The sequence below is a fragment of the Scomber japonicus genome, chromosome 1 (assembly GCF_027409825.1).
Source record: "Scomber japonicus isolate fScoJap1 chromosome 1, fScoJap1.pri, whole genome shotgun sequence".
Lineage (NCBI taxonomy): Eukaryota > Metazoa > Chordata > Actinopteri > Scombriformes > Scombridae > Scomber > Scomber japonicus.
In genome coordinates this window covers 11,664,388-11,686,355 of record NC_070578.1, presented here as the reverse complement: position 1 = coordinate 11,686,355, position 21,968 = coordinate 11,664,388, and the positions used below count along the sequence as shown (strand labels likewise).

Below are 21,968 nucleotides of genomic sequence, written 5' to 3'. Positions count from 1 at the left end.
CTCTGTGTTCTAATGCAGCTGGGTGCAGGAGGCATCAATGAATCTATCAGCAGTAACTGTATGGTGTGTGTTTCTCTATTTTCACATTTACTCAATTATGTGTATATTACTGTATATATTACATTTACTCAGTTATATTAACTGAATGGCATATCAAACAATTTGCTTTCAAAAACCAAATCCACCAAGTGGTGAAAATGCTGCTTTTTTAAATATTTAGCATCATATTTTTTCCAAAACAAAGAAAAGCTCTTCAGAATGTCATTTTACCAACAAAGTTAACTTCAAATGTATATTATTCTATTGTAACAACAGATGTATGTTCTCATCATAAACAGAAAACATATCACATGATTTACATGTGTTTCATATGTATTTTATTAGTATACAGAAATATATAAAGTACCACAGATCTTATAATCCGATACAGGTACAGATCAGTGCTAAATACTAGAAAGACTGACACTAAAAATATTGACAGATCTAAAAGTATGAATGCATGTATTCAAATACATGACTTACACACTCTTATCTATATGCACAACATACAAAAAATATATATATTTTTTACAAAGAACAAAGAAAAATATTTTATAAATGATTGGTTTACTTCTACCAATTACTCTTTTTATACCTCCCTCTTAATTTATTACAAAATGTAAAAGAAAATACTTTGACTTTTCATCATCAATGACGATGATGTTGCTGATCATTTTCAAACTGTTTAATTTATTGAACAAGTCACTGACGATAACTTCTGTGGCAGCTAAGCATGAGTTTTGAATTTATCACCTAAGCCCTTTAAGTTTAGGTGAATAAGGTATAGAAAAATACTGATGGGAAAGCTAGTGCAATATTAAAATCATGTTTGTAAGATTATTATTTAAATTCAACCGTGTTCACTTCATATCATGTTCAAACCTTCCTCTCATTATCAACAAACTAAAATGACCTCACCCTTCATATAGCACCTACCTGCAACCCTGCAGTGCTGGTGTTCTGAAAAGTTGACCTACCTCCTCAGGATGACCTACCAGTAGGTCAGGCTTTCAGTCAAGTCTGATAAACTGACCTACCCGCTCAGGATAACCCTAAAGAAATCATGGTAGCTCATCCTGTCAAGTAGGGTATCTTCTATCAGAATGACCTACTACCCATTATCTTGTGCTTTAAACCATGGGTAGCACATCCTGTCAGGCAGGAAATATCTATCAGAATGACCTACTACCCATTATGTTGTGCTAAAACCATGGGTAGCACATAGGGGTGTGACGATACACTGAGGTCACAAGACGAGACACGATACTGGGTTCACGAGATGAGACGAGATTTTATCATATGCAGTATGCAGCACAAGGTTTCCCCATATAGATATTTTATAGATGGATAATTTTGGTATTTATGGAAATAACAACCATAAATACCGAAGTTAGACAATCACAAATACTAAAAAGTAAGTTATAATGAGTAGAAACATTCCAATATATACATATAAATTAAATAAAGAATCCAATTATCACAAATTATAACATATTGCTAATAAAAAAGCAGAAATAAAAGTAAATTGCACAAATCCTGTATCACATATATACACGAGGAGAACAACATATAAATTGTGTTATAATTTGTTAGTGTGACTCATTTTACTTTTGGCACCATTAGGCTTCCATAGCTGCTCCTCCTACCTCAGGCTCTCAGTGTAGAGACCTGAGGTCAATTTACCACTGCCCCTCATCTCACTTCTGTGAGGTTTTCTCAACAGGTAGAAGCTGTAACAAGGTTCATGATCCATTATAAAAAGAAGACATGACGAGCGAAAGAACGATAGAAAACCGATCGTCTTTTTTTTTTTTTTGGTGCGCCCCTTAATTAGTTTCGCGACACGAGATCTCGTCACACCCCTAGTAGGACAACTTGTCAAGTAGGGTATCTTCTATCAGAATGACCGACTACCCATTATCTTGTGCTTAAACCATGGGTAGCACAACCTGTCAAGTAGGAAATACCCATCAGAATGACCTACTACCCATTATATTGTGCTATAGTATTATTAAAATGAACATTAATATAAAATTAACATATTATTAAACCGTGCACTGATATGCAATAAATTGTCTTGACAGCCTTCCGGAGCCCATAATATAATTCATCATCTGCATGAGTAAGACAGAGGAAATTTAATTAATTTTTCTTTGGTTCTCAAAATGTACGTATGATCAAATTTTATTTTTGAGCAAATTTGGTATACTGAAAGTAATATGATGCTATGCCTCTTGGGTAACCAGGCATCCTCACATGTATGTGAAGGAAGCAGTAGAGCATAACACCCTTCTGGCTGGCTGATAAAATGTTACCCATTGAGAGGAGACCCACTGTTACTCCACCACTTAAAAAAAAAAAAAAGTTTATACTAACCTGACACTCTGAACTTCGCAGAGTATCTTCTTAGAGTCTGACTTTGCGATTTAGAATATCCCTTGGGATATTCTAAAGCAGTAAGGAGATTAACCACCTCTTCATATCGGTTTTCCATTGTTCTTATAAAGAAAAGAAAGGAAAATGGTGCGTCAACTCGCTCTTGTCCTCCATCTATCCTAACAGTGCTCCTTGCACTCATGGCGAGTAGCTGCTCGATGCAGGGTCACCCAACCTCCAGGGGGCGGTAACTGGGAGAGAACTAAACTGACTCATGGAGATGCTCATACTCTGCATGCCTTGCTCTATTGGATGGTAGTGGTCATTTTTTTTATCAAAGATGCTTTTGTTGGAAAATACAACCTGGTTTGTACTACTAAACAATACAAGGCAGTAATCAAGGCTATTCTACAAGCAGTGATCGTCACCCATTGGTTTGTGGACTGCTGCTCGGAAGCCAATAGTTTCGAATCGAGGCAGCGCCATCTTGAAAATTTCAGATGCATGCTGGGAAAAATAAAAACACGGATTCTACTTATATGGGCATGAGGCGGGGCCATGGGCGGAGCGAGGAGGTTGCGATTAGTTGCGAGGGCTGGATCTCAAGGACATTGGTCAATCAACCTGTCAATCACGACGTGACCACGCCCTAATGCATACCCTGCTTTATCGTTAAATGTAAAATCAGGGAGGCCAAAATTTAACATATGAACATCATACTGCATTGAAGAAGGCTTTAAACTAGCGATTGAGACCATAAACACATTTTGAAAACGTTTACTGAGGTTAGAAATCAAGTGAGAAGTTGGTGAATTCTCCATTGACTTGTATTGAGACGGAAGTCCTTTTGACATCAAAACGGTTGCCCCCTGGTGGCCTTTTGATAGAATGCAGTTCTAAATTACTTTAGCGTTGGCCTCATTTCAGAGGACCAGAACTCCCCGCCTGGGCGCAGCTCAGAGCGACATCGCTCTGGCACAGCTCTCCCGGACACGCCCACTTTTATTGGCAGCGAATTGTTGATGTTTTATGTTTTTTAATATACTGTGATTGGACAATTCTGGCTGTCATTCACACCCTCCCATCAGCTGCTGTCACTCAAACTCCTGCTGACTGTAGTTTCGGGAGTTGACGTTAAAGCCACAGAAATTAAAGAAGATTATTTGGCAATTTCTCTACAAAAACATAATTTCACAAGACTTTAACTAGAAGAGAAAAAGAGGATAAAGCAGCATGGGCCGGACCAGCTTCAGCAGCAGCAGGTGATGGAGGAGCTGAGACCCAGAGCTTCTCCCTCTGCTGTTATGATAAACGGAGCTGGCTAGCTGGATGTGGTTTGCTGATTTAAAGTGTCGGCACTGAAACAGTGTGGACAATGACGAGGGCACGAGACCTAAAACATCTCTCTTAAAAATGCAAACATGAAAGCTGCAGCAATCAAGACAGTAACACGGATAACACACAGATTACAGTGAAATCAGGACTGAAGACACAATATGGTGGTATCTCTTTTTACGCATATTAACTTATTATATTAACTCTGCTTTAACTGCTGGTAACTTTAGGTGATGTCAGTGAAATGGACATTTTATCAAATCTAATAATATTTTTTTTATTCCTCTCTCAGTGGGTCTGAGATACCATACTGGGACAAACCAGGGAACATTATAGTGTGTTGTGTTGTTTTTAGATTGGTTTTCCTTTCTTATTTTTATTTTTTTTTGCTGCGGTATGAAGTGGTGCTACGGTTTGTTAGACACTAACCCTAGGACCACCAACCATCAAACCCCAAACATTTTTGTCACCAGCTGCCATTATATTCAAATATGTAATTTGTACAAATTCCTGTTATGATCAAAACACTTTGGGTGAGGATTTTCTTTTAGTCCATACATTTTCTTTTTTACTACAAATCAAATGGTGGCATGAAAAGCATGCAATCTATGCATCTGAAATGAATGTTTTATCCATGTTGTGAAAGTTAGGCTATCTCTGCATACCAGCTGCTGGAGTCAAACACAGTTCAAAACAACCCTTTAAAACTATTGTATCAATCTACTGACTTCAAATTTTAGAATAGTATTTTATGTAATTCATTCAATATGCAATAAAAAGTATTAATTTCTAAATTACTCAGTGCCACTGAAATATTTTTTTCTGGGGCAAATGGCAGATGGCTGTAAAAAATCAAACTCAAACTCTATACATACATTATTCTGCACAGTGAAGGTCAAACATCACAGTGAAGTGACAAAAAACAAAACACATTGTTGAGTGGAAGGGAACTTTAATAGCACTGTGACATAAATCTGTGCTGAAGGGGTACCGCACTGATTTAACACATGGAGTATGTCCTCTGTGGGTCCGGACAGTTTTGCAAAGTCTGATGTCTTTAGGGTTTTATTCTTTCAGAACAAATAAGAGAAAGCAATACAAGCTGAGCATGGAGTTGGAGAAAGAGAAATAGGCATAAAGAGGAATAGGAATTTACTGCTGAGCTGAACTGAAGGGAGGTGATAGAGATGGAAATGAAGACATCTGCATTCACAGGAATACTCGTGTCAGAATACGTTTTGCGGGCCTGCCCTTTAGTGGTCCATGGTGAATCATAGGTTTATTACCCCCCCTACCGGCGATAAGGAGAGTCACAATCACCTCACGTTGTCACCGCCCCACCGGTAGATGGCAGTGTAGCCCAGCATTGCTCTTCCTGTCGGCACCGGGGACGGAAAACAAACAGAACCAGAAAACACAAACAATGGGGAAGAAGCACAAAAAACACAAGTCCGAAAAACACGGATATGAAGGTATTTAAGTAACGGATAGCTCAAGCGTCTATCCACCTGAACTAATTAATGTTTTAGTAAAAAATATTTGTGGTGGAATAACCCGCTTCCGCGCTTGTTAGCCGTGCTAGCTAATGACTTAGCCGCTAGATAGCTGCTGAGATAAATGAGCTGTTTATTGTCCTCGTATCACTTTTAGGATGCTTCTGTGCGGTATGAACAGAAGAGCAGCGATATAACATTGCAAAACGAGGCTACGTGTAGCTGTACTTTCATTGTAATGTTTGCTATGTAGATTAAGCTAACTATTAGCTGGTATTGTTTCTATCAGCCTCTCCTCCGCTGTCAGCTGAAGTCTCAGCCTTATAATAATAATAATGCTTGTTGGGTGTCTGTAGAGTACGGAGAGAGGCCATTGAAGCTGGTCCTTAAAGTGTCCGGTAATGAAGTGACGACGGGGAGCTCCAGTCGGGACACTTTTTACGAAGAGCAGCCGGCGGACTACGATAAGCCGAAAGACAAGAAGAAGAAAAGGAAGAAGGATAAAGAGAGGAGCTTTGGGTCACCAGAGGATGACAGGGGAAAGAAAAAGGTATCTGAAACCCCCTTTCTGCTACTTCTATATGAGATGGCCAATAATGCTCCTTTGACTTTATGGAATTAATAGTCTGCATGGCCTCATGTTTAAAGTTTGTTTTTGTTTTAAAATATTGTAAGATGACAAAGAAGAAGAAAGGACAAGAAGTAGATGGAGAGGATGACCGAGAACAGAACAGAACTCCTGTCCGGTCAGAGCTGGATAAACTGGAAGGTAAAATAATCCCACATCATGTTTTGTGTGAAGTTTTGTGTTGTCACTTCTTCTCAGTGCATTCCTTGACTTTGCTTTGTGTTTGATTTTCAGCCGAGAAAGAGCAAACTCCTCTGCAGGAAGCTTTGAACCAGCTCATCAGACAGCTCCAAAGGTGCAGCCTTGATTATTTATTGTTTGTTTACTTTCTTGTTATGGTTTTTTTCTGTCTGAGCTGTTCATTGTATTATAAACTGACCCCCCCCCCTGTTTTATAAACTGTCTTCTCTTTAGGAAAGACCCCAGTGCGTTTTTCACATTTCCGGTGACGGACCTCATTGCTCCTGGCTACTCCTCAATTATCAAGCGTCCTATGGACTTCAGCACAATGAAGGACAAAGTAAAGAAAGAGTTCTACCAGTCGTTGGATGAACTTAAGGTATATATGTTTACACTGTACAGAAGTGTTATAACGCATATCCAATAATCACACACGTGGATAAAATAAAATAAATGCAGTATGGAATAGGTTAATAGTGCATGGGTTTCTATCATTTTGGAATCATAATAAAGTCATACTACAGTAGTGTTAAAGTTTTTAATTTGGATGTTTGTAGCACCAACCATCACATAAGTTTTGTATCTTCATTTTGTTTCATAACGGCTGTTTTTTTTGTCAAATGTTTGACGTGCGATGTGTTGTTGACGCAGGCTGATTTCAGGATCATGTGTGAAAATGCCATGATTTACAACAAACCTGAGACCATCTACCACAAAGCTGCTCGGAAACTTTTGCACTCTGGGATGAAGATCTTAAGCCAGGTATGAAACTGAAGATTCAGGATACGTTCTTTAAAAGAGTAAGGTGTAGCATTGTTTATGTTGGAGCCATGTATGATCAGTTTACGTGAAAAATAGCAAGAAAGACCCTTCAACAGAAAAACACACTCTTCTAGTTCAAATCTGGAAGGTATTTACTGTATTCAACATGATTTAAATTAACAAATGTAACTGCACTCATGTGAGTGTAGCAGGTTTTACCTTTCTGCAACAGATGGGGGCAGCAGATAGCCTCAAATTGTCCTCACAGGGATGACATACAGCATCATCATCACCAACCAGCTGCCAACCAGTTTATCAGGCGTAATTGTTTGTCTCCTGTGATTCAGCTCACTCCTGATCCAAAGTGGAAAAAGTGAATAACTTCTCGTTGTCTTTCCTGTAGGAGCGGCTGGAGAGTTTGAAGCAGAGCATAGAGTTCATGTCCGGCCTCGACCCCTCTGCCAAACAGCCTGGGAAGACAGAGGAAGGTGGCACCAGCCTGGATGAGAAAAAAGAGGGACCCACAACCTCAGACGGCAGCGAGCGCTCCCAGACCCCCAGCACCCCCAGGTCCTTTAACCTGCTGACTTGTTTCCTTAAGTCGCAGTCTTAGTGTAACATAACACAAATGATATCCCAGAGATCTTACACAGATGTGTCAGTCCAGAAATGGATGAATGCTCTTCCGGCTCTTGAACAATCTATTTAATTATCTATTTATTTTAAATTAGTCCATTAACGCGAGTTTCCAGCTTTTCTGCCAAATCATGTTTTAAAGTCTGAAATAAAAGCTGAAATGATCAGTGACCCGTCATTAATGATAAGACAGAGATAAGTAATCAATGTAGCACATTGATAGAAACATTTTCCCAGTCTGTCAGTACACAGTGTCAGTCAGTGAGAGCATGTTTTCCATTGCAGTGAATCAGCTTTCCACACAGCTTTGAGAATGTGAGGAATGCCTTACAGCATGCTGCGTCTTGTTTTCTCTCGTGGCCGTGCATCTTTGAAATCACTGCTCTGTTGCCCAGTGATGTAAGACAACCTGACAATTAAAATCACGTGTTGCTCATGATTCACTGTCCAAGGAACAGCTGAGAAACACCTCCATTGTACTGACTTTGATGCAGGCTCCTTTGTGCCTCACAAAAGACGATGTTGTTTAAAAAATATATATCAATACTATTCAAAGAATTAACCTTCAGTGAACACAAGTGCTCACACAGGAAGCAGTGTTTCATACTGTGTGCATGCTTCCTTTTCTTACCACACTACAAAAACCTTTTTTCCCCATTTATGGTCAGAATGTCTCATCTGTCGTCTTTCAATGTGTGTTTCCTTTACAGACAGGACAAAGACTCCAAGGACGAAGCGGCAAAGGCAGAGAAAGAGCTTGAGGAAATCCGCAAGGTCATCGAAGAGTCTGGAGGAAAGCTGTCCAACAGACTGCTCCAGTGTGATGTGAGGAACCAGAATTAAACTCTGGATTTTTCTTTTTCAAACAGACATTAAAAAATATATATCTTTCAGAGTGATGGCACAAAAAGTAATTGAGTAATTTGATTTCAGTCTAATACAGCATCTGTTGTTTTTAAGCTATTAAGTCAGACCCATGACACATACAACCAAGTCAATTCTCATACTAAAAAATGTCTTTTGATTGTTGTAGTTGGAGTTTGCGAGGCGGAAGGCTGACGGCTCCACCACTCTGGCTATTCTCAATCCAGCAGATCTTGCAGCAGGAGGTAAATCCATCTGGGACCTGAATAGCGTTCAGTAATTAGTCCATTATAAGTTGATCAACAGAAAAACAACAAGCAACTATTATGATAATCAATTAAATTATAATAAAAAAGTTTAACACATTTAATTAAAAAAAAAATTTAAGCAAAATATGTGAAAATTTCAGCTTAAACTGAATATTTGAATGCTGGAGTGCTGATTAGACAAAATTGGTTGACATTATCTTTGGATTCTGTGACCTTTTTTCCCCATTGTCATACATTTCATAGACTAAATCAATGGAGAAAATAATCAGCAGACTAATCAATAATGAAAAGAGTTTGAGGAAGTATTTTTGAAAGTTGGATAAAATAAGTGTTTGCTGTCACAGATGTGGGTTACTGTCCCGTGAAGCTGGGCATGATGTCCAATCGGCTGCAGACCGGCGTGAACACCCTGCAGGGATTCAGGGAGGACAAAAGGAACAGGACCACTCCAGGTACTGGACTGTGTGCATATCCAATAACTTGGATCTCTCCTCTCTGCTGCTTCAGTGATAATGAGCTGTGTGTCTGTGTGTGTCTGTGTCTGTGTATCAAACAGTGTCCTACATGAACTACGGGCCGTTCACCTCTTACGCACCCACCTACGACTCCAGCTTCGCCAACATCAGCAAGGAGGATTCTGACCTCATCTATGCCTTCTATGGAGAAGAGTCCAGCCTGCAGGGCTCAGACAGGTATGTACAGTATGACCAGGAACGCACCAGAGCTCCGTGGCATTCACACAAAACGTCACTTCAGGCATTCCTGGTTGATTACTCTCCAGATGTTCCTCTTTTTTTTCCTCCACTGCGTTCGCTCGGTCTGCAGGAGGGTCAGCTGTCAGCCGTAGACATGACGTCAACCTGACTTGAGCCCATCAATCTTTACACTTTGGTCTCATCAGGGCTGTCATTACAGAGGCAGTAACAGCAGCTGTACTTGGTCACACTCATGTAATTATGACCCTGAACGGCATCCATCTCTGTTGTACTTGTACAAACTGCAATACTCCATTTTTTTATAGCAGAGTAGGGCAGTTGATTGCTTGCAGTGGTAATCAAGCATGTCCCACTTTTTTTAAAAACATATTTAACATATTGCTCTGCCAAAGTAAAGAAATATACTGAAAGAAAACAACATAGAAAGAGTTAAATGCCTTTCTTTCTATTATGCTTCAGTGTCCAAAAAGCATAAAAGAGAATGAAAACCCTCAGCCAGCTTCCTCTGGCAGTCAGTCTTAATCTTTTGAACAGACTTATCACATGTATTTTTACTACATTTTTGAACTACAATAAATCTTTGGAAACATTCAGTTTTTGCAAGGCCATCAAAGGACATGTATTGTGTGTATGCGGCTTCACCGTGTGTGTGTGTGTGTGTGTGTGTGTGTGTGTGTGTGTGTGTGTGTGTGTGTGTGTGTGTGTGTGTGTGTGTGTGTGTGTGTGTGTGTGTGTGTGTGTGTGTGTGTGTGTGTGTGTGTGTGTGTGTGTGTCTGCTTTTTATTGCATCTGTTGAGTCATAGCAGCGGAAAGCACTTATTTAGTTTAACTTTACTCTGCGGTTAGGTCACTGCTGTGTCTTCTGTTCAATCCTTCACTTTTTCTTCACGGAGCATCAGTAACCTTTGTTTTCCAGTGTGTGTAATTAATTGTTTGCAGCATATGTTTCTATTTCAGCGTGTAGGAGGTTCAGTTGTTGCCTCACCAAGTGTCAGCAGAGTCAATATCGACCTCTCGTTATTCGCAGCCAGCAAATGATTGTGATTTTTAACCGTACTTAACTGCTTAGAATACGAGTGCTAAATGTTTGCACGTGTGTATTTGCAGCATGACAGGGTTCCTGGCCAAATCGGATGAATACGTGTACAAACTGGCAGACAACCTTCTGGATGCGATGACAAATGGAGAGCATTCAAAAACCCTGAAGGAGACACAGCCAGTAAGCACCTCCTGTGATATCTTTACTACTTAGCTTAGCAGCAGAGGACACAAACTAAAGAACGTCAGTTGACTGAATGAGATGTTTTCTTTTTTTCAGTTGCAGGAGCCAACAAATACACGAGAGGACAAGGATGATATGGAGGTGAGATGAAAACAAAATCTGGAGCTAAATTCCAGATATAAACCCGCTCTGCCCCCCCCCCCCCACAGTGATAAACGGCTTCTGTACTTTATGTGTCACATTGCAGCAGAAATGGAAATGATATCAAGTTCATAGTGAGAAATATCAGCAGGCGCCGCGTAACGCAAAACCGGAGCCGTTCACCCTCGTGAGTGTTTGATGTGATGTGTGAGCTCCCGCTGTGCCGTTGTTTGGCGCCGAGCACGTGTTCCTGCGTTCAACCTCGTGTGCGGATACTTCTCATTTCATTTTGTCATCATAGATGGCTTTTGCAGATGGCTGTTGCATCAACCAGCTGTGTCAACATAGCAGGGGCCTGCCTTTTAGCCGCGATCCATCCACGCATGGAAAGAACATTTCCCCTCTAAACACAGCAGCGCTACTCACTCAAGGCCCCCGCTATTGGAGAGTTTGGAGAGGCCCGTGTTTTCTTTTAGTGCCCGCTGGCTGCGCGGCTCAATCGCTCCTCACAGCAGCGGAGGAAACCGAAGTCGAGGCCCCTCCACCAGGCACACAGCAACCCTCTGTCCTGGCTGTTTGCTGTTCTTGGCCGCTCTCCAGTTTACTCTCATCCCCTGCTCGGGTGTTGCAGCTTTTCATTACGTTTGATTTTTATTGGAGCGAAGAAGCAGCGTGACTAAAGAGGCTTCAAAAGGCCTGGATGTTCCGTCCGAGCGTCAGCTGTCCAGTGTGGAATGTATTTTTCTAATCTGACTAAACACGTTGTGTGTTTGTGTGTGTGTGTGTGTGTGTGCGTGCGCCCCCCCACCTCAACCCCCCCTCCTGTGTCTTGTGTCTTGTAGGTAACTGAACCCAACTTCCTGCGTCCTGGTACAGGCCTGCTGGAGACTGAGGAGCTGACTGCGGGTAAAACTGCCAACACATTTAGTTTGTTACATTCAGGGCTACAACTAACTGCATGTGAATCTAACTTTGAAGTCATCTTTTTAGGCACTTTTTTATACTTTAATTCTATAGCTGACAGGGAGAGTGGGAAAAAAGTTGAGGAAGGACATGCAACAAAAATCTCCAGCCAGACACAAAGTAGAGATGTTTGATAGCTCACTCCCTAACCCCTTAGACTAATCTGTCAATCATCAGTCAATTAATTAATCATTGTGTGTAAAATGTCAAAAAATAGATGAAAATGCCCAGTTTAACTTTGCTGGAGCACAAAGTGACAACTTTAAAATTTTCTTTTCTTCTGACTAACAGCCTGCAAACCCGCAATATATTTACCTTACAATGACAATAAACTGCAAAATCAGCAAATCCTCACAGGACATGTTTTCTGGCTTAAGTGATTTATGATCCAGATTTTCGATTGTTGCAACTACAGTTACGTTGCATATCCAAGTCATCATGTTGTCACTTAGCATTAAAGAGTGTAAATCAGTCACATAGATCCAAATCCATGAGAAACAAGTGAAAAGGTAAACACATCAAATGTCTCATGGTGTCCACAGTTCACAATCTGACACTAAAACCAAAACTCTGCAATAACTAATAGCTAATTACTTTAATAATTAACTTTTTCATGAATCATCACAAATTTGACAGATGAGTGGGACTCTGATCCCTGAACCTTGTTTGTGCTTTTCGTGTCTGAAAGGAATATGTGAACAAAGAAATTCCTAATTACACTCTACTGTACGAGCTATATATATTGAGGTGATTTAAAGAAAGCTCTCATCGGAAGCAGTTAGTAGGGCCATTTAGCACTCAGCATCCCATTATCTGTCCTCCTAAATCATTCTAACTGCCCAAAGTGTTTTTTCTCCCCCTCTTTGATATTAATGTAGTAAAAAAAAGGGAAAAATCAGGGTCTATAAAGAATGAATATGAGAGGAAGTACCAACTGTGTGTGTGTGTGTGTGTGTGTGTGTGTGTGGTCTTTCTCTCCCCCATCATAGAGGCCCTGCACATCCAGAAGAAACTGGACGAGACTACAAAGCTCCTACGTGACTTGCAGGAAGCACAGAAGGAGCGTCTGAGTGCCAAGCAGCCACCTAACATGATCTGCTTGCTGGCCCCGACTGCAAAAGAGCTGGACCTAGGTAAGAGGCCCCTATGCATGGCCCCCTTTGTTCCCCGACTGAAGCTGTGGCCAGCCGTAGACCTCGAACAATACTTAATTTACCTCTTTAGCATTCTGATACAGATGCAGTTTGTCTTCTAGCTTAAAAAAAATAATGATGGTCAGATGCTGATTTTATTCGAATCAACAATATTGAGGAATCTATTTGAGGAAGACAAATTCATTATGTCCTGTTGTCTTGATCACGTTTCCTCTGGTCTGCAGCTGAGAAGGTAACAGGGAACTTGGCCTCGCTGACAAGCCAAGTGGCCCCATGTGACGTCAGCAGCGTGTACGGCATCAGGAAGGCCATGGGTGTCGCTCTACCTCCTGAACCCTTCATAGACCTCACAACAGGTAACACCTCACCACACCAACAGCTCAACCTCTGAGTTTTACATGCTGGAAATGCAGTATGGCAAAGATATGCTAAAAGTTGGGAAATAAATATACCTCCATTTCTAGTGTGACATAAGATTGGGATATTAAGTTCTAACTTAAGCTTACAGACACTGTACAGTTCAGCATATTTGAGCATAAGCACATCTAATAATATTTGTTATTGTTTAAAGTGCAGGAGATGTCTGAACCGATGGAGACCTTGTCAAGTCAGGATGCGGTTCCTGTTGCAGCTGTATAATGAAACTCCAACCACTCACAGTTTAATAACATCAGTTTTGTACAAAAGGTGCTTTTTGTGTGACATTTGTATGCATTTCAATCAATAAACGTCTTTTTTTTTAACCCAAAAACCTTGGATGTTGTGAATCATAGAAAATGGCAAAACCACAGACTTAAGAAAACATTTATTACATTCTGCAACTGTACAAAATTCAATGTCACATTTGTTCACATAAAGGCCAATACATGATTATGTAACCACAGTTACAGACAAGATGACGGTCATAGTAAGGCCACAAGACTAATCAAGTTTTTAGAGGCACAGAGAGCGATCCAGATCAATTCAGGTGATTACCTGAGCTGGAGCCAGAAAAACATTCACAGCAGGCAGGATGTTGGATCACACAGACTTAAGGACACCAAGGAGAGCGCCACAGGTTTCCCTCATTGCAGCATATATGCAGACAGCAGCTAAAGTAATGACAATTGATTTCTTGTCTGAGCAGAATAAAGAAATAGATGACAAACAGACAGCACATGGATTTATGCATTTCCTCCTCAAATATCTCATCATATAAGTACTATTATTAAATGGTTGTTATTACTATTGCCAAACTGCACAGCTGGAACCTAAAAGATACTCACATAAAAAATGTTACACCAGAATTTAAACTTATGGGGCTCTAATCAGAGGTGTATTATTTGTGACAATATAGTAACTTAATGATTTGAATTGTTTTGTTATCTGAACACGTCCCAGAGTGTTGTATATCTCCTGTTCAGCATGTTTGTGACTCTAAAACAGCTCCACGTGTTTCACTCATTACACAGTAAGAGAGCAGAGTGTCCTACTACTCTCAAAAAAGGACAACCTGACGGGTTTTTAAAAATATGATCCAAACAGAATCCATTGATTTGTTTTTTTAAAGGACACAAGAGGTCTACAAAAATGACATGAGTGTATTTGGCATTAGTATAATACACGTTTTTTTTCTATCACAAACAACATCTAAGTTAAAGACAGACAAAAAGTACAAAAGTGACAGGTCTCACACACACTGGACAGATGTGTGTTGCGAATAGAAAAAGACGGTGATGGTACGTACTGTCCATCCCTCCCAGAAACGACACATGCCTCTGTCCAACAGGTCCCGAGTACAAAGCGTTGATTCAGTGTGACGTCCGCACACAGTGAGGCAGCAGTTCCTCTTACTATTCTCACTCAGCGACATGACAGGAACACGGCTGTATTACAGTCAGGTCTGTCTCAACACTTGTGGCGTGCAGCAGTGTGTAAACTCTTGATTTGTGTACATGAGTCTATCTCCAGTCCTGTTGGCTGTGGCTGTCTGGCCTCAGCTCAGCCCCATACCTTGCTGCTTGCTCATGTCGGTACACACAAAGAAGGTTTTCAGCTCTCCTTTCCCCTTGACGTTGATTAATCCCCTGCAGTCGCACGAGTAGCCCAGCTTGTGCAGCACGTCGGATGTTTCCTCTGTAACCTGGAAGCAGACACAGAGGACGTAACGCACACCTGCAGCTGAGAAGACTGAACATAACAGTCCCAAATCCCCAAACTACTAACACCTGACTCTGCTTAATGAATACATGTATCAATTTACACCTTTAATATGACTATAGTATAATCACTATGATAGAATTACAGTTTGGGAATAATGCCATTATCTGAGGCTGCACTGATCTAACTCAAATTAAAGCATGGTGTGCTTTGAATCCACAGAGCAATAAGGTGCTATTTCATCTGAAAAACAAACACAACTTTAATTTCATCACATGTTCCCTTGACTGTCAAAGTATTGGAATGGATTTTTTTTTTATATCACTCTTAAGGCAGATAAAGAAAATTTAATCTGGGCCAGCGTTGGAAACAGGATCTGTGTAAATCCAGCTGTGATTGTGTTGAGATTTGCAGTAAAGACGGTCAGTTCTCACGATAATGTGAGAACTGACATGTGAATGTTTGACCTTTAAGAACAGCGGATGAAATATTGCTGTTTGCTTTGGTCGGACTGTGCTGAATGTACCTGGATCTTGCCGAGCTCCCCAGTGCTCTCCATCCTGCTGGCCACGTTCACCGTGTTGCCCCAGATGTCGTACTGAGGTTTCCTTGCGCCGATCACTCCAGCTATCACCGGGCCATGATTAATACCTGTGGAAAAACAAAAAAAGAGGCACACAGCTCAAGTTCAACCGAGGGGGGAAACACTCATGTATTTCATGATGGACTGCATGCTATCCAGTTAGAGAAAAGACACTGTGTTGTGGTGAAGCAACAACATCAACAGAATGAAATATTACATTCACAAAGAAAAATGAGATCCATCAATGTACACATTCCCTGAGAGTCAGAACAGCAGAGATTACACAAAAATGTAATATGCAAAAATGTAAATACAAGAATTCACACATAAGTGAATCACACCAAAAACTCTGTGGATTTGCTTCAATATATTTTCAAAATAATATATTTTAGATAATGAGTTTGTTTTTTCTCAGATTACAAGGTTCAATTATACCTTGAATTTTAGTGCAAGCTGAAGTTAATGTGAGAAGAGCAAATTTCAAGCAAAATAGTCAAAAGCTGAAATTTGCATCTATGCTTTGCTTTGCTTTATTTGGAACATGTATGAGTAACACAAAAAAAGTAATCTGAGAAACAAACAAACAAAACCAATGAAAGTAGTGAAAAGAACAATAATAATGTGAACCCAACATGTCTGAAAAGGAGTAGGATGAAGCATATGCTTATTAAACCTACCCCTTCTCCACTACTCAATTAACAATCAGTGTATATATATATATATATATATATATATATATATATATATATATATATATATATATATATATACCTGCCTGTACCGCTTGTGTTTTAAACTGGGTCATGCTTGGACATTGCTTGAGCTCCACACCCAATCTGTTCCTCAACCTCACTCCACAGACACAAACACACAAACTTTTTAATGTTGTGTGTGCCCGCTGATGTTTTAAATAGAACCCCCCCCCCCCCCCCAGATCATAACCCCCAACTCTGTTAAAAAACTATTTTTGAATATTTCCAGGAAGTATATTGTTTATTGCTTTGTACACATCTATAGGAGAATATATTTTAAGATGTATAGAAAAGACTCTAATTTGACTAATAATTAGTGTCTGATAGGGTTATTCCTATCCAGTTATTCAGTTCAAATCCTCAAATGTTGAAATGTAACAGGAAGAAAAAAGACATTTTTTGAGTGGAGGGGGACTTTAAATCAAATACAACATGAAACACAATCGAGGCTTCTAAACACTTTAATAGCTTTTCATTAAACAGACTTCTGGAGAGTTAGTGGCTTTAGTTTCTCATTCACAAAGTATTTTGACGAAACAGCTGATAAAACCATTCTGCTCTGAGCCACATTTTAAGTGTTTGTGTTACGTATGTTTTTTATCTCCTAAAAATGTAAATGTTTTAACCAAACTTTTGTCTGAGATGTCTGCTCAGAATCAACTGGCTGAGAATGACTGTGTCGGGACCGCAAACACAACACACACAGAGGGGATTTTTTTCTGTCTCATTGCTCGAGTATGACGTCAGTGTGTGAGGCAGACTCACACTGACCATCCACGTTAGGAGGATACTGTGCTGCAGTCCTGCTAATGACACTGTATACAGCAAATTCCTGTCAAGGATTACATTAGCATATAAAGATGGGCTCACTCAGACATGACACTTTTATAATGGAGCATCAGTGAATGCATCTGCTCTCAGTGCAAGAACACTAACTCAATGCCAGTCATGCACAGTGTAAGCAGAGAAACCTGCTGGGTTATTGTGTCAGCACTAACAGAGCTGGATACAGTGCAGCGCGGCGTTCAGTCAATGAAAGGTCTATGCTGAAGCTGCCAAGCGGCCCGAGCACACTCACCCACACGAAGCCTGAAGGTATTGAAGGAATGTCTGTTGATGCCGTCCAACTTGCCAGTCAGAGCTATGGCAAACTCCACCATGATGCCGATCTGGGCCTGCTGCCTCTCCCGGTCCTGAAAGAACATGTCATTCAACAGCTTCGTTATGAATGCTTTGTGTTTATGACACGTCAACAGCTTTCAACATTATTTATTTATATAGCACTTTAAACACAACACGGTTGAGTCAATATGCGTCATGCAGAGTCACCGTTATTGCAAAATCACTAGTGCGTGTTGTATTGTTTAGTGGTAAAGCACTTTGGATAACATAATTTAAGAAATGTGATAGAGTTTTAAAAATATGAGATTGGAAACATAATCTGACCAATCTGACCCGGGTTTGACTGTGATCTATAGGAGCAGCTACTCTACCTGATTGTTTTCCTGAACAGGAGTCCCACTAAGCCCTGCAGCAGCCATGTAAGTGCTGCCAATTGTCTTGATCTTCTCCACACCACTGAACTTTGGTTTGGACAGCAACTGTTGAGTTAGAGAAAAAACAAAATACAGAAATGATCATGTTAGAACTTCATCAGCTTTTATCATTTACAGTATTTATTTCTTCCGCTCTTTCAGCCCTATCATCAGGGAAACATCTGGAATGTGGCTGAGTTAGCGTTTGATTGCTGCACATAAACAGTGACCAGTGAGACTGGAGGGATGAGGATGAAACAGAGCTCTTTCTCCTCCTGCTTTGTCTTCCTGACCTCGTCAAAGTCGGCGATGATCTCGTTGAGCAGCCTCAGGCATTCCAGGCCCTCCTTGTTGATATCACACTCAGTGTAAAATTCTTTGAAATCTGGCACCGAGGCGAACATCACACACACGCAGTCATAGGACTTGTAGTAGAGGTCCTGTTGGGACAAAATCCAAAACACAAGTAGCACAGTAAATCATTTTACCAACGATGTGACTGGGACTGTTATGTTTTAAGAGGGCAAGTTTAATTTTGAGACACACCTCTCATACTAGTTCTGTTGTGTCTGCTAATATAAAAGATCAGTTTGCAATTCTGTGCAAAATTTTATAAAGTATGTTGTTCCTTTGAATTATTTCTAAACAAATTAATTAAGAGGAGAAATTTTACAATTTCCAAAAAGCATCACTCAAGTAGTACTTCTTCTGCCTCTGCTCTGTTAGCACAAGTTATTCAAATGAAACAAACACAGAATGAAAGCAAGATACTGGAAGGCATCAGTGCACAAAACAACTTCCTATAAACAGTATGTTAGCACGATGCTCTGCATCATTTCTCACCTCTACAATGAAGTCACTGTCAGTGACAAGACAATGACGTCATTAGTAAACAGTCAGCAGTGTTAATGAGCAGAGTATTATGTCTCTTAAGGACAAGTTCCCTCTGCTTTTGTCCCTGAGCCAAAATGATGATACTGCTCTGGCTGACATTTAGAATCACTTTAAAAGTAAACAAGTTCAAGCACATGACCTGGACATACTGCTTTCAGAGCTTTACTCACACATCAATGCTGAAATGGTGCTTTATAAAAAAGGGAGAAAACCTTGACCTGACTTACTCTATATAAACTCATTTGCTGGCAGAAGCCATGATGAGTATCTAACTTTTCATTACATTTCACAAATAGTGTGCGTCCACTCAGGTGGGCAACATGAAGTTTGATTGGCTTTGCCTCTAGATAGCAAAAAAATGATGATAATTTCACTTTCAATGATGGTTAATTATTACTGATTATGATACAATATGACTGCCTGTCTCCCAATGAGTTTTTTTTTTTTTTGCTTCTCTTTATCACTAATGCAACAATACATAACACAAACATAACCAAAAAACTTGCCGCCCACCACATATTTCCTCATGAGGAAAATAAATGCAGTGAAGTCACACCTCATTCTTTTTATTCTCTCCAACAAAGAGCGATGCCACATGCGCTGGCAGCACGTTCTCCAGCAGCAGGCGGTTCAGATTCTCCCTGGTCTCAATCTCATCCTGCTCTGTGCGGTTCTTGTACTTCAGCAGGAAGTCCTGGCGGAAGCAGGACTCATTCTAGGACAGAGAAACATAGTGAGGTTGATGATATATATATTATAAATATGACCCCATAGGTTTAGAATTCAAATCTGTTCACATGTTTTCAGGAGTATAAAAACAGGACATATATAAAATGAAGAGTGTGATTACCTGCTGTGAGATGATGAGCATAGTGACTAGGAACAGGGTGATGTAGATGCAGCTCATCACCTGGGGGTGTTTCACCAGGCCTATCAATTTCAGGGTGTAGTCATCTTCACTGTTGTAGAGCAAACAAGAACATTCATGCCTGGCCTTCACCACCATTTACATATTTCATACATGTGTATTGCATGTATACACAAGTTAATACCTATAATATGTCTATAAACACCAACACTCTGCTGTGGAATTATTTTACCCATTAACTACAGTTGCAATTATTTTGGATAACCAGAGGATGAATGAAATCTAAGAAAATGACTAATATCCATTCATTACCAATTCCTAGGCTACATGATTTACTATCTACAGCCAGTCCTACCTGCTGCAGTTGCAGCTGCCACCTGCTGAAATCTGAGCACACAGGATGTTTCCGTAGTTCACGAAGTGGCCCTTGTTGGTGCTGAGGATGAGTATGTAGTATGCTGTGGAGGCTAAGGTGAGGAAGAGCACCTTGAGCTCAAAGCTCACCCGCAGGAAGACTCCACATGCAACAAGCGACAGGATACAGCAGTATACAGAGTACTGAGGGAGAGACAGAGGGAACAAATAAAAGTAACATTAACTGGCTAGCTGTAGATATACTGGTAACAAGATAAGTAAGATTATAACTTTACTATAACATACAGACATAAGGACATGATGAGTGATTAATAATGTCTTTGTTGCAACGATCTCTCATCTCTTCTGTGAAGCATTGAACTGGTATATAAACAATTAATGAGTGATTGTCAATATAATAGATAACAATTTGTGTATTTTTCAATCAAATTATTTTATGAAATATATTATATATTTATTCATTTATTATGCCTGATAACTAACTAAATTCCATCCAGTGATGAAGGCCTGAAGATGATCTGAAAGTTGATCTTGAGTTAGGTTTATTTTGTGTGTGTTTTTTGTTGGGAATGAACCTTCAAGCTCAATATTTTGAGCTTTTGAACACTCATTAACAGTTTTAAACACATCTGTTAATGATTACGTATAAACAATAAATGTGAATAAATGTTTCACAACTGACTGTAGAGATGTGTGTAAGCATACTGTGTTATTGAAAATGATTACAGATACATGTATGTTACAGATGCTTCAGAAGTTATTGTTTACAAAAATATTGATAGATAGTTATTATCATTTGTTATATTATGTTGTTCATATGCAGCTTATAAATGCTGAATAGAAGGGATATGTGAATACTTTTTAATTGACTGTTGTGCTCACCTGATATGATGGTGCCAGAAAAGATTTTAGTGCAATACCGTATCCAACAACTTCATTGTGATTTTAATTGTGGTCAAGCCACCCAGTAATCCCCTAAATTCATCTAGCAGGGACCACATCCAACATATCAAACATTTTGATGAGGTGTCTGATGTTTTGGCCCATGCATTACATTCTTTTGGCATTGTTGCAACTCAAATCCCTTCTCCTGGCACCCACTATCATTCACTAGAACGCCATTAATCTCCATCAGAACTACTTGCGAATACAGTTTGATATGAATAAACATTCCATATTGCTATTCTACTATTGTGTATGCTTTACAAAGCCATCACTCACAGGCAGGTAGAAGAGGTTGTCCTCGATTTTCTGGCGATTGGAATCATTTGTGTGACACAGGTCAGGAACATCTTTTGAGCGGGTTGTATTACGTGTGTCAGGGATGGGGCACTGCAGAGAGATAAAAGAAATGTGACTGACAAGAATCCACCGGACAGCAAGCTTTGAAGTTTGGTATGACAGCTATGAGGTGTAGCAGTGCTAGAAATAGCAGGGTACATAATGTCCTTCTTACCAGGTTGAACACTGCCAAGATAATGATGACCGCAGCCGTTATGGTGGCCAGAGGGAGGCGCACACACGGCCGCTTCACTACTGCCTCCGACACAGCTGGCAACCACTGGCAGCTTGACAGCTTCTCTGGAAACAGGCGCTGCAGACGAGGAGAAAGAAGAGGAAAGATGGAATCAAACTGGTATGAGGAGCATGTGACTTTTACAAAGTCATCTCTCTCCAGACATCATGTGAGTGTCTTTGCGCTGGCTATTTCCAGTGAAGGAATCTATCTGAGAGGAGGAAACACTGCCGGTCAAGGACTGAATGTCAAGGTGTCATCCACCAAGTCAGTAGGTTAGCTATTGAAAGCCACAACACAGTGAATGACGGCATAGCTTCCATGACGTTTCCATGCTCACACTGGCTAATTCTGGCACCGTGAAACAGGTATGTACACAACTACACACGTATTCACGTACCAAAGCACTTCCCTATTGTAACATGCATGTGTTACATGTTTGCCTGATGAATCTCTTATTGTCAGCTGCAGGTGATGTTGGATATCTTGATTATCATTGTGTTGTATAAAGACACCTTTATCCTACTG

At 40.1% G+C, this 21,968-nt stretch overlaps 2 protein-coding genes across 2 annotated transcripts in view; one reads left to right on the top strand and one right to left on the bottom strand.

The window, feature by feature from the left end:
* The first annotated feature begins 5,143 nt into the window (after nucleotides 1-5,143).
* Nucleotides 5,144-13,521, top strand: brd7 (bromodomain containing 7). Its single transcript, XM_053317833.1, has 17 exons — nucleotides 5,144-5,222; nucleotides 5,600-5,793; nucleotides 5,919-6,012; nucleotides 6,106-6,166; nucleotides 6,286-6,430; nucleotides 6,703-6,813; nucleotides 7,217-7,383; nucleotides 8,160-8,274; nucleotides 8,483-8,558; nucleotides 8,927-9,034; nucleotides 9,139-9,274; nucleotides 10,406-10,517; nucleotides 10,617-10,661; nucleotides 11,504-11,567; nucleotides 12,614-12,757; nucleotides 13,003-13,134; nucleotides 13,350-13,521. The coding sequence occupies exons 1-17, from the start codon at nucleotides 5,174-5,176 to the stop codon at nucleotides 13,415-13,417; spliced, it is 1,821 nt and encodes a 606-aa protein (XP_053173808.1). The 5' UTR covers nucleotides 5,144-5,173; the 3' UTR covers nucleotides 13,418-13,521.
* Nucleotides 13,522-13,578: 57 nt separating this feature from the next.
* The window catches only part of adcy7 (adenylate cyclase 7), a 30,209-nt gene continuing 21,819 nt past the window's right edge, over nucleotides 13,579-21,968 (bottom strand). The window contains exons 17-26 of the mRNA XM_053319206.1: nucleotides 21,381-21,518; nucleotides 21,146-21,256; nucleotides 19,905-20,107; nucleotides 19,532-19,640; nucleotides 19,238-19,396; nucleotides 18,081-18,227; nucleotides 17,746-17,853; nucleotides 17,331-17,445; nucleotides 15,444-15,568; nucleotides 13,579-14,900 (exon numbers count right to left, since the gene is read on the bottom strand). Of these exons, the coding sequence (XP_053175181.1) occupies nucleotides 14,754-14,900; nucleotides 15,444-15,568; nucleotides 17,331-17,445; nucleotides 17,746-17,853; nucleotides 18,081-18,227; nucleotides 19,238-19,396; nucleotides 19,532-19,640; nucleotides 19,905-20,107; nucleotides 21,146-21,256; nucleotides 21,381-21,518 (1,362 nt within the window). The 3' untranslated portion in view covers nucleotides 13,579-14,753. The remainder of the gene's footprint in view (nucleotides 14,901-15,443; nucleotides 15,569-17,330; nucleotides 17,446-17,745; nucleotides 17,854-18,080; nucleotides 18,228-19,237; nucleotides 19,397-19,531; nucleotides 19,641-19,904; nucleotides 20,108-21,145; nucleotides 21,257-21,380; nucleotides 21,519-21,968) is intronic.

Bases quoted from the DNA above. Each gene is read 5' to 3' on its own strand.
- brd7 (XM_053317833.1), top strand. From the start codon at position 5,174: ATGGGGAAGAAGCACAAAAAACACAAGTCCGAAAAACACGGATATGAA. The intron at 7,384-8,159 runs GTCCTTTAACCT...TTTCCTTTACAG, and splicing joins CAGACCCCCAGCACCCCCAG to ACAGGACAAAGACTCCAAGG. The intron at 13,135-13,349 runs GTAACACCTCAC...TATTGTTTAAAG, and splicing joins CTTCATAGACCTCACAACAG to TGCAGGAGATGTCTGAACCG.